The 12299-nt window shown below is 46.3% G+C and overlaps 1 protein-coding gene across 1 annotated transcript in view; it reads right to left on the bottom strand.

Moving 5' to 3' along the window:
• The window catches only part of SEL1L3 (SEL1L family member 3), a 116398-nt gene that overhangs the window by 44596 nt on the left and 59503 nt on the right, over window positions 1–12299 (bottom strand). The window contains 1 exon segment of the mRNA XM_031664828.1: window positions 10210–10389. Coding sequence (XP_031520688.1) covers window positions 10210–10389 — 180 coding nt within the window.

Below are 12299 nucleotides of genomic sequence, written 5' to 3'. Positions count from 1 at the left end.
AGGGCACCCCATGAGCGGGTGTTTCAGCTTAAACTCCAGGGGGCACTGTCCTGGGCGGTGAGCCTGGAATTGTGCTGAAACCTGAGCTGCCCTGATAAGGAGTTCTCAGCTGGAGGCTTTCTGTTCATCTGATTAGCAAATGAGTAGTGGAGCCTAGATTTGAACCTAGGCCTTTCTAGCTTATTGCACTGTAAAAAAGAATGGCCAAAAGATTGGGTGCCTTTGATGCAGCAGGTGCCTTGCTAAACTCCACTTATGGATGCAGAAACTGAGACTCAGATAAAGTAACTGGCCCAAGGCCCACAGGTAGTTAGTGGTAAGTTAGAATTCGGATCCCCTCAGTCTGATACGAAAGGTGCTCTTAATATTTTGTTTTGTTTTGGTTGTTTTTCTTTTTCTCCTTGTTTTGTTTCCTCCTTGAATAAAAGACATAACTCATGAAGACACAGTTCCTTCCCTGCAGTGATTGATATTTTTAGGTGTTTCTGGCAGTGATAATATATCATAAGAACCATCATGGATGATGTGCCAAGCACTGTCCTAATTGTTTTGCCCGGATTGACTCATCAAATCTTTGCAACCTGATAAGACAGTCACCATCAATATCCTCATTTCACATATGCGGAAACAGAGGCCCGGAGAGGTTAAGTAACAAGCCCAACATCAGACAGTTGTTCAAATTGAGGAGTCAAATCCAAGCCGGCTGGTTGCGGGGCCCACACCTTTTACCCAGCCTTATCATCGTGAGAAATACTCATGTATCTGGGTGGTGACGTAAATGGTGACTGTGAAGAAGAAACACGTTTGTCCTTTATTCTGAGACAGGGTCTCACTCTGTCACCCAGACTGGATTGCAGTGGCACGATCATGGCTCACTGCAGGCTTGACCTCCCTGAGCTCAACTGATCCTCCCACTTCAGACTCCTGAGTAGCTGAGACCACAGGCATGCTCCAGCAAGCCTAGCTATTTTTTTGTATTTTTTGTAGAGATGGGGTTTCACCATGTTGCCCAGGCTGGTCTTGAACTCCTGGGCTCAAACGTTTGCCTTTTGTTTCTGTGTCCTAACCTAGCCCTGCCCCACCTCCCTGCTGGAGTCACCGAGCTTTGCAGCAGGGTGGGACCGTTAAGAGCACAATTTTTCATATCAGAGGGAGGGGATCTAAATTTTAACTCACCACTACCTACCTTAGGCCTTGGGCTGGTTACTTTATCTGAGACTCAGTTTCTGCATCCATAAAATGGAGTTTAGCATGGCATCTGCTACATCAAAGGCACTCAACCTACGAGCCATGCTTTTTCACTGTGCAAAGAGCTAGAATGACCTAGGTTCAAATCTAGGCTCCACTACTCATTTGCTGTGTGACTTTGGGCAATTTCTGACCTCATAAGGTTGCTTGAGGATTAAATGAGATTGTTTGTCTGACAAAAGCAAGCAGTGGAGAAAGGATTCCCTATTTAATAAATGGTGCTAGGAGAAATGGCTAGCTATATGCAGAAAATTGAAAATGGACCCCTTCCTTATACAAAAATTCACTCAAGATGGACTAAATACTTAAATATAAAACCCAAAACTACAAAAACTCTAGAAGAAAATCTAGGTAATACCACTCAGGACATAAGCATAGACAAAGATTTCATGTGAAAATGTCGAAAGCAATTGCAACAAAAGCAAACATTAAAAAATGGGATGAATTAAACTAAACAGCTTCTGCACAGCAAAAGAAACTATCATCAGAGCAAACAACCAACCTACAGAATGGGAAACCATTTTTGCAACTTACCTGTCTGACAAAGGTCTAATATCCAGAGTCTACAAGGAACTTAAACAAATTTACAAGAAAAAAAAAAACCAAACTACTTCATTTAAAAGTGGGCAAAGGACATGAACAGACACTTCTCAAAAGAAGACATTTATGCAGCCAACAAACGTAGGAAAAAAAGAGCTCAACATCCCTGGTCATTAGAGAAATGCAAATCAAAACCACAATGAGATACCATCTCATGCTGGGTAAATAGTGGTGAGTTAGAATTCAGACCACGCCAGTCAGAATGATTATTAACAAGTCAAGAAACAACAGATGCTGGTGAGGCTGTGGAGAGATAGGAATACTTTTATACTGTTGGTGGGAATGTAAATTAGTTTCACCATTGTGGAAGACAGTGTGACGATTCCTCAAAGACCTAGAACCAGAAATAACATTTGACCCAGCAATCCCATTACTGGGTATATATTCAAAGGAATATAAATCATTCTATTACGAAGATACATGTGTGCATATGTTCACTGTAGGGATAGCAAAGACAAGGAATCAACGCAAATGCCCATCAATGACAGACTGGATAAAGAAAATGTGGTACATACACACTATGAAATATTGTGCAGCCAAAAAAAGGAATGAGATCATGTCCTTTGAAGGGACATGGATGGAGCTGGAAGCCATAATCCTCACCAAACTAACACAGGAACAGAAAACGAAACACTGCATGTTCTCACTTACAAGTGGGAGCTGAACAATGAGAACACATGGACACAGGGAGAGGAACAAAACACACTGGGACCTCTTGGGGGGTCAGGGGAGGGAGAGGATCAGCAAAAATAGTGAGCGTATGCTGGGCTTAATACCTAGATGATGGGTTGACAGGTGCAGCAAACCACCATGGCACATGTTTACCTGTGTAACAACCTGTACGTCCTGCACATGTACCCCGGAATGTAAAATAAAATATTTCTTTTAAAAGGAGATTGTGAAAGAGCTTAGCAGAGTGCCTGGGTCATGGCAAACTCTCAGTAAATGACAACTCATCATTTTTTAGGACCTTAACTCATACTAAAGTGTAAATGGCTAATTGTTGTTTAGAACGTTAACCCTGTTGGTATTTGCAGTTTAGTACAACTCCAAGCCTTAGGCTGTGGGGAAAAAGATCTAAGAGAATTTTATGCTTTAGAAAACAGAAGGACTAGAACTGGGGGAGGGAGTGTTGGGGCCAGAAACAGTTTAGGGAGCTCATCCTGTGTGCTTGGCTGTACTGGATTGATTTATTTGCTCTGTAACAACATGGCAGGTGCAGACCACCATGCTGTGAGACGGGTGAGAAACAGACAACAGAGGTGAGCAGAATGATCCAAGAGTTCACACCCAGTGAGCAGCAGACCCAGGACTTGAACCCAGGCAAATCTGGCCGTGGAGCCACCACACGCTGCCTGCCCCCGAGGTGGGGGTTGCCTTCTCCATAGTTCTGGGGTCACTACAATAGCAACCAGCATCACATCGTGGTCACATTCCTGAGGCCTTCTGTGAAAGCAGACCACCTATTAATACAAAGACTTCTGGCCGGGCGCGGTGGCTCACGCCTGTAATCCCAGCACTTTGGGAGGCCGAGGCGGGCGGATCACAAGGTCAGGAGATCGAGACCACAGTGAAACCCCGTCTCTACTAAAAATACAAAAAATTAGCCGGGCGCGGTGGTGGGCGCCTGTAGTCCCAGCTACTCAGGAGGCTGAGGCAGGAGAATGGCGTGAACCCGGGAGGCGGAGCTTGCAGTGAGCCGAGATCGCGCCACTGCACTCCAGCCTGGGCGACAGCGCGAGACTCCGTCTCAAAAAAAAAAAAAAAAAAAAAAGACTTCTGAGGCAGGGACGACCTTTAAAAGAATGGTGTTCAGTTGTCCATTCATTCAAACGGTTTTGTGGGCAGGAAAAGCCGAGAAGAAGCTGTGGACTGGGGGAAAAAAAAAAAAAAAAGAAATAACACTAGGCAGTGTGTGGGGTAGAGACAGAGCTGGTGGACACTGGCAGGCACCAAGCGTCCCAACCTGACCAGCTCTGGGATCCTCTGTGGCTTCTGGGTTTTCACTGTGATGGTTGTTGCCGTTTTATAAAATCCACATCTCTAGAATGAGCAGCTCAGAAGTTCTTATCTTAATACTGCTGACCAAGTCACAGGAGGCCCAGTGTCTGGAGACAAGGCAATCTTCAGACCATCTGGGACCAAGCCCTAGAGAAGGCTCCACACTGTCCCGGGGACGCTGACACGCCTTTCATTCCAGTCAGCCTGCAGGCCACAGAGGGCAGTGTTCACAACATATCCTGTCTGTGTGTCGTCAGCTTCAGGAAAGGTGAAGGCCAGGGTGCAGTGGCTCACGCCTGTAATCCTAGCAGTTTGGGAGGCTGAGGCAGGCATACACTTGAGCCCAGGAGTTTGAGACCAGCCTGGGCAACATAGCAAAACCCTGTCTCAAATTACAGAAAAAAACATTGTGTGTGTGTGTGTGTGTGTGTGTGTAACATTTTAAAAAATAAAACAAAGAAAACCTTAATCAATACAGTAAGTGTGGCCAGGTGCTCACACCTATAATCCCAGCACTTTGGGAGGCCGAGGCGGGCAGATCACTTGAGGTCAGGAGTTCGAGGTTAGCCTGGCCAATGTGGCCCATCTCTACTAAAAATGCCCAAAATTAGCCAGGCGTGGTGGTGCTCACCTGTAGTCCCAGCTATCTGGGAGGCTGAGGCCTGAGCCCGGGAGGTGGAGGTTGCAGGGAGCCGGGATCACACCACTGCACTACAGAGGGACTCTATCTCAAAAAAAAAAAAAATACAGTAAGGTCTGTGTTTGTTGGACAATATTTCCTTTCAAGTCCAACAGAGCATAAAGACAAAAAAAAAGAAGAAGAAAGAAGAAGAAAGGAGAAGGAGAAGGAGGAGGAGGAGGAGGAGAAGAAGAGGCAGAAGCAGAAGCAGCAGTAGCAGAAGCGGAAGAAGAAGAAGAAGAGGAAGAGGAAGAGGAGGAGGAGGAGAAGGAGGAGGAAGAAGAAGAGGAAGAGGAAGAGGAAGAAGAAGAAGATCCAGGAAAATGACGTGGGAAGGACAGGGAAAGAAAGAGAGGCAATGAGAGAAAGAAGAAAGAGGGAGAGAGAAGAGGGGGTAGGAAGAGGAAAGAGAGAGGAAGAGAGGGAAAGACGGGGGAATAGACAAGTAGTGGAGAGAGAAAGAGGAGAGGGTGGAGAAAGAGGAATAGAAGAAAGAAAGGAGGTGGGAGAGAGAGAAGGAGGGCAGGTGAGGACGAGAGAGGGAGAGAGATAAAAGAAGGAAGAGAGAAAGACCAAAAAAAAAACCCTCTAGTTTTTGCAGCTGGGGAGCAAAGCCTCTCAGCAGCCCCACATTTTCCAGAAGCCTCTGGCTTCCCCGGAGTTGTGGAATAGAACAGTTCCGCCAGCACCCCTGGGAACTCAGGAGCAGGCTCAGCTGGAGGAATAGGCAGTTGCGGAGCCTGCACTTCAACCTCCCACCTCAGGGCCTGGCAGGACCACCACGAGGAACCTGCCTCCTAGCGTGTTTAAAATCAGCTATAATGTTCGGCTCCCAATAGTGCGTGTGTTTTCTTTGTAGAAATTTAACACTTTAGAGATTGGTAAGTCGGAAGGGGAAATAGCAGCTGTAAGGGTGGAGAGTCAGGGAAGCAAACAGCCAAGATTCCCCAAATATGGGTGTCACATACGATGGTGGTGCTGCATGCAAGAGAGGCAGGGGCTCATGGCAAGGGCTCTGAGTACCTGCTGTCAACAACGAAACATGGGTCCCCTCGAAAAGCACCAGCATCAAGACACTGCAGTGACTTTCTGTTCACCACTGGGTGACCTCTGCACCCACTTCTAGCCATCTTTCCATCAGTAAACACTGAGCACCAACTATGTGTCAGGCACAGCGCTGGGCCCTGGGACACGGAGGTGAACAGATGACGTCCCTGCCTCGGGCAGCTCACAGCCTACTTGGGAGCCAGCTCTGTCCCCCTGCACACAACACCCAGCGTGGGAGCAATGGGAGAGATGTGCCTAGGTGTGACGGTGGCACAGCAAGGAGAGTCCCAGGAAGGATTCCAGAGGGAGTGACATCTGAGCAAGAATCGAAGTGGGAAGAGTCAGAAGGAAACGGGGAGGGGCATGGAGCAAGCAAACCAGTGAGCAGACAGGCAAGGTCAGGAGGTGGGAACAGCCAGGCCTGACCAAAAGTTGGGTGTTGCGAGTTTGGTTGGGGAGGTAGCAAGGAACCAGATCAAAGAACGCCTCATATGGCATCCGATGAGCTAGACTTACTCTTTCGGGTGAGTACTTCTCAACCCTGGCTGCAGGGTACAATCCCCTGAGGACTGTATTTTGTTGTTGTTGTTGTTGCCAGTTTATAAAATCAACATCTCTAGAATGGGCAGCTCAGAAGTTCACCTCTGATACTGCAGAGTTAAAGCCTGCTGACCAGCAGGCTTATTTTAAAATACACACATACATGTATCCGCATATCACATGCATGTGCCTAGGCCACACCCCACGTCACTTTCATGAGACTCTTCATGATGGATTCCGTGCAGAGATGTTCTGTAAGCCCCCAGGTGATTCCAGTGTGCAGTGGTGCACTTGGCCTGAGGAAGAGGATGGGAAGGCTGGTGACAGAAAGACCAGGATGGCTGGGGGGAGGTGGCTCACACCTGTAATCCCAGCACTTTGGGAGGCCAAGGTGGGCGGATCACCTGAGGTCAGAAAATCAAGACCAGCTGGCCAACATGGTGAAACCCCATCTTTGCTAAAAATACAAAAACTAGCTGGGCATGGTGGCACATGCCTGTAGTCTCAGCTACTCTGAGCCTATGCAGGAGGATCGCTTTGAACCCCAGGGAGGTGGTGTAAGCAGGAGCTGAGATCATGCCACTGCACTTCCAGCCTGGGTGGAGTGAGACTCTTGTCTCAAAAGTGGAAAAGAAAGACCGGAAGACCGGGGAGGAGAACCTCCATCCAAGGCTGCCAAGGGTAATAAAAGATCCACAGCCTGGGTGACCTAGAAATTTTCTCATAGTCCTAGAGGCTGGAAGTTCCTGGATGCAGGGGCTGTGCTGAAGGCTTATTTCTTCTGAGACTCCCCTCCTTGCTTCGCAGGATTTACGCCATTTCTGCATCCTCACGTGGTCATCCCTTTGTGTTGCCTGTGTCCTAATCTCACCTTGTTGTTGTTGTCTGAGACAGAGTCTTGCTCTGCAGCCCAGGCTGGAGTGCAGTGGTGTGATCTCGGCTCACTACAGCCTCCGCCTCCTGGGTTCAAGCGACTCTCGTGCCTCAGCCTCCTGAGTAGCTGGGATGACAGATGCACACCACCATGCCTGACTAGTTTTTGTATTTTTAGTAGAGATGGGGTCTCACTATGTTGCCCAGACTGGTCTTAAACTCCTGGCCTCAAGTGATCTGCCAGCCTTGTCCTCCCAAAGTGCTGGGATTACAGGGGTGGCCCACCATACCTGGCCTCTAATCTCTTTTTATAGGGACATCAGTCCTACTGGATTAGAGGTCCACCCTAACAGCCTCATTTTAACTTAATCAACTCTTTAGAGATCTGATTTCCGAGTATGGTTCCATTTTGAGGTACTGGGAATTGGAACCTCAACATACGGATTTTGGCAGGACACAATTCAGCCCATCCGCTGTTGTAGGAGCTCAGAGGGGAGGTGATGAGCAACAAATTCAGGCAGCAGCAGGGCTGCACGTGGGGAGGAGAGAAAAAGCGGCATGGAAAGCTGTTGGGGGTTGTTGACTGGTGGGATGATGGCGGATCCAAGATGACTCCCCAGGTTCTAGCATGAACAACCATGCCATCTGCTGAGGTGTTTGCAGGGAATGGAGATGAGGAGGGATGTGTTTCTTTTGCAGTATGTAACAATGACGGCAGATGGGGATTTGCAAGAAAACAGCCGGAGATTAAGGTCTGAGAATTATCATATGTGGAGGGTAGCTGAAACCAAAGGTGTAGTAGATGAGATCTCCGTCCAGAAAATGTAGAGAGAGAACAGAAGACTGGCAACCAAACCTTGAGGAAGAGCAGCTTTTGATCAGGGGGCAGAATGTGAGGACTAATCATTTGTAATTAAGCCGCAGAAACAAACAGAAGCACTAGCCATCTTCTTTCTGTCTAGCCTGAAGCAGAGTCCCACTAAACCATAAAGAAAGCGATGTGAAGGGAGAACACTAATAAAGATGAAATGATGTGAACCACAAGTTACATAAAAGAGAGAATGAAGCAAGAACCAAGAAAGCAGTTATTGATGGGTCCTTGGTTTGTTAATTAGAGGTCTGGCTTTCTCTGTCTTCTCATTTACTACATTACGCTGGTGAATTAATAGATTTCTCAACAAAAGGACATTTAAATCAACGTATGACACCGGCTTAAATTCTTAAGAAGCCATTAATTACACATTCTTAAGAAAATGAGCTATGACACAACTCTTCTAACTGTATAATTCCTATCTGTGATTCTTAATCAGGCGACTTTTCAGCTGCAAGACGGATCTTTTCTATTCATCTCCTCTGGTTCTGAGAAATTAAACGTTTTCTTTCGTAATCATAACATTTCACATGCCAAATCTTCAAAAGAAAAGGAGCTTGTTAGCAACATACCATTTCCTGTTTGCTAATTTATGCTGAATTTGAATTCTTAAAAGTATAACATACACATGTAGAACATTATTAACACATCCAGGCTTAATTAAAAAAAAAAAAAAGCAATTTTTTTTTTGGCTTGACTTCGTGCAAATTGTTTTAGAACAATTCTTTTTTAAAAAAAAACTTCATCAATTAATAAATCTATTCCTGTAAATTGAGGTTAAATTACACAGACAGAAAATACACATATATATTATAAGGGTGTGTAAGTTTGTTCAGAAGGAATCATTATTTTCTAAAGGAATTAGAATGTCTATATAGACAGCCTTTTGGTGTTTTAAAGCTTGACTCATGTTCAACATTTACTGACAGCATATATCTTCAAGTCATTTACTTCGTAACCACCCAGTAGTCACTCTCGATTTCTTTTCCAGAAACCAACCATTCCCAAACATCAAAGCTTGCATTTTCTGCATTGACGATTTCTGAGCCCAATCCAGGGGCAGAGCTGGGGACCAGTGGTCTGGTTCCCAGTCAGCCACTCAGCCTAAAATTCAACAATCCTAACCTGGCTAGGCCTATCTCTCAGAGCTGCTCACTAAGCAGGGGCAAATCATGAGTTTATGGCACTCGCCAGGCATGATGGCTCACGCCTGTAATCCCAGCACTTGGGGAGGCTGAGGCATGCGGATCACCTGAGGCCAGGAGTTCAAGACCAGCCTGGCCAACATGGTGAAACCCTGTCTCTACAGAAAACACAAAAAATTAGCCGGGCATGGTGGCAGAAACCTATAATCCCAGCCACTCAGGAGGCTGAGGCATGAGAATCACTTGAACCCCGGAGATGGAGGTTGCAGTGAGCTGAGATCACGCCACTGCATTCCAGCCTGGGGGATAGAACGAGACTCTGTCTCAAAAAAACAAAACAAAACAAAAAAAAACTACTTATAAGAAGCAACCACTTCATTGTCTACCACTATTCGATGCAGATCTGTATCAAAGGGCAGCTTTCTTTTATTCTTAGTTATCACCTTTTAGTTGGACCCTATTATTCCCTGTCCTCCAAAAGAAGTCTCGAAACAAACCATCAGTTGGTCTAATGTAATACATTATGGTCTTTTGGGAGATGCGAGTCACTGATTGTTTTGTCCAATGAATCAATAATATTTGGGAGCCTGCAAAACTGGGGGCTGAAGTTAGTGTCCCTCATCTAGTCCTTCATCTGGGATAGGGTGGAGTCTTTAATCATCACATCCTGTTGTCAGTCACCTGGGAGCACTGGGGTAATAAGGCTCATGGCATGGGCCAGACATTTCTCAAGCACCCAGCAGGGGGAACATAGCTGGGTAGGAAGCTTGCCTGTCTCCATTGTAGACATTGCTTGCTCATCACACATTGAAAAGAGCCCTTACAGCTTCCTGCCTTCACTCAATTTGACCCAATCCCACCTAACATCTTCAGACCTCAGCATCTCATAGGGTATTGGCACAAAGACAAGACACCTATGTTTCTTTTTTGCAAAATCAAAATCTGCCCAAGGCCAAATGGACTCTTCACATACCGGTCCTCTCAAGAATGAAAAGCTTTTCATGCATAAATGTAGGGCTGCCCCTGCATTCGTCCTGAGAACACAGCCAGGAAACAGGAATTGGAGAGTGCAAGAAAACTCCTCTCTCCATTCGATTATGTTCATCCTCTGAAGGCCAACGATGAAAGCAGCCACAGGTGCAGACACTCCATGAAAGCAGGTAAACAGGCCCATAACCATTCCCAGCCTTTTTTCTCTCTCATACCTGATCTCCTTGCAGCGTGTGCTGGTCAAGGGGTGTCTTGGTGGCAATATTGCTGTAGTAGGCATACGACAGTTCCCAGTCCAGGGGGTAGCTGTCAATACCCTGGTAGTGTTTGTACCCAAGATTCATTGACGACAGCCTCTCACTCCCCTGGCCTCCAACCAAACTATACAACATGCCCTGTTAGGAAGAAATTTACAAAGTGTTCATGAGATTGTAGATAGGGTCATAAAATCCTAACACTGAGAGGTCATCAGGCCCAATTCCTATATACAATCCTAGCCATTCCAGAAATATGTTAACTTGCCTTTTTTTTTTTTTTTTTTTGAGACAGAGTCTCGCTCTGTCGCCCAGGCTGGAGTGCAGTGGTGCAGTCTCGGCTCACTGCAAGCTCCGCCTCTTGGGTTCACGCCATTCTTCTGCCTCAGTCTCCCGAGTAGCTGAAACTACAGGCGCCCACCACCATGCCCAGCTAATTTTTAGTAGAGACAGGGTTTCACCGTGTTAGTCAGGATGGTCTCGATCTCCTGACCTCGTGATCCGCCTGCCTTGGTCCCTCAAAGTGCTGGGATTTAACTTGCTTTTCAAAAAAATAATAAAATGAAATGAATCTTTAGGAAAAAAGCCAATCCAGCTTTCTATTGGTTTACAAATTTCCAGCTAGCTGCCCTTCCTAACGTTAAACAGCTTAAAACGCCCTGACTTTTGCCTCTTCCTGGTACAAACAGGGATCTTTCGTGACTATTGTAGCACTATTTTGGGCACCAACCAACTGTCCTAAGTCCCCTGTTCTGTTTCAGTGATGTCATCGATGGACACAGGGTCTGGATGGCAGGCCCATGTCCCATCCTCACACTCTCAGAATGTTTGTGCTGGAAGGGTCTTTGGAGATTGACTGGTCTGACCACCTCATTTCATAGGAAAAGAGGGGCCCAGAAAGGGGAAGTCGATTGTCCATGGTCAACCAGCCACTTTGTGGCAGAGATGGGACTAGACTGTTCTCGTTATTCCACCCTTGTGGGGACTGCTTCTGGGGCTCAGGAAAACATGCTGTCATTCAGGAGCATCTGTAAGCCAGAGGTATCATAAGCAAATCACTGGAAGGGAACATGGAACCATTTGGGCACATCTCAACAGTCTGAGCCTCCCTAACCACGGATGCACAATCACCTATGCAAATCTGAAAACGAAAAGCAATCAGGGAACATTTAGCAGTACTTATTGCGATGGTTCATTTTGTGTGTCAACTCGACTGTGCCATCGGGTACCCAGATGAAACATCATTTCTGGATGTGTCTGCGAGAGTGTTTCCGGATGAGATGAATATTTGAACTGGTGAGGTGAACTACGCAGACAGCCCTCTCCACTGTGAGTGGGCATCATCCGATCTCTTGAGGGCCTCCATAGGACAAAAAGGCAGAGGAAAGAGAAATTGGTCCCTTTTTGCTCTCTGCCTGCCTGACTGCCTACTTGAGGCAGGAAGACATCATGTGTTTTTTTGTTTTGTTTCGTTTGTTTTTTTTTTTTTTTTCCTGCCCTCGGACTGGAATTTATGGCATCATCTCTCCTGATTCTCAGGCCTCCAGGCTTAGACTGGAATTACACTACTGGCTTTCCTGGCCCTCAGCTTGCAGACGGCAGACCGTGGGACTTCTCAGCCTCCATAGTTGCATGAGCCAATTGTTCGTAAGAAACCTCTTCCTATATATATCTAATCCCATTGGTTCTGTTTCACTGGAGAACCCTGACTAATGCACCATGAAAATGTAATTCTAAATGTTAGGCAAGTTGCATAATAAATTTGGATTCAAAACCAGAAATGAAGCCGTCTGGTATGGCGTTTATTTTGATGACAGACTGCTGGATGCAGCAATACTTCGCTTCAGGGTCCCAGTGACTTCACTTAGCTAAAAAGTGATGTGGGATAGTGGATAACGGTCTCCCAGCCAGAGTAATTAAAAGAATTTGGTAAGAAGCACCTGTTCTTGAAGAACTGGGGTTCTGGCAAGCCCTGACACTGTTCCTTAGCTGGTACACCAATCATCCCCTCAAGGCCTTGTCTAGAAATGGATGAAGTGCCCTTTTTCACT

This window comes from Papio anubis, chromosome 3 (assembly GCF_008728515.1).
Source record: "Papio anubis isolate 15944 chromosome 3, Panubis1.0, whole genome shotgun sequence".
NCBI classification, from domain to species: domain Eukaryota; kingdom Metazoa; phylum Chordata; class Mammalia; order Primates; family Cercopithecidae; genus Papio; species Papio anubis.
The sequence above is the reverse complement of the archived record's forward strand: the minus strand, read 5'-3'. Positions and strand labels throughout refer to the sequence as shown.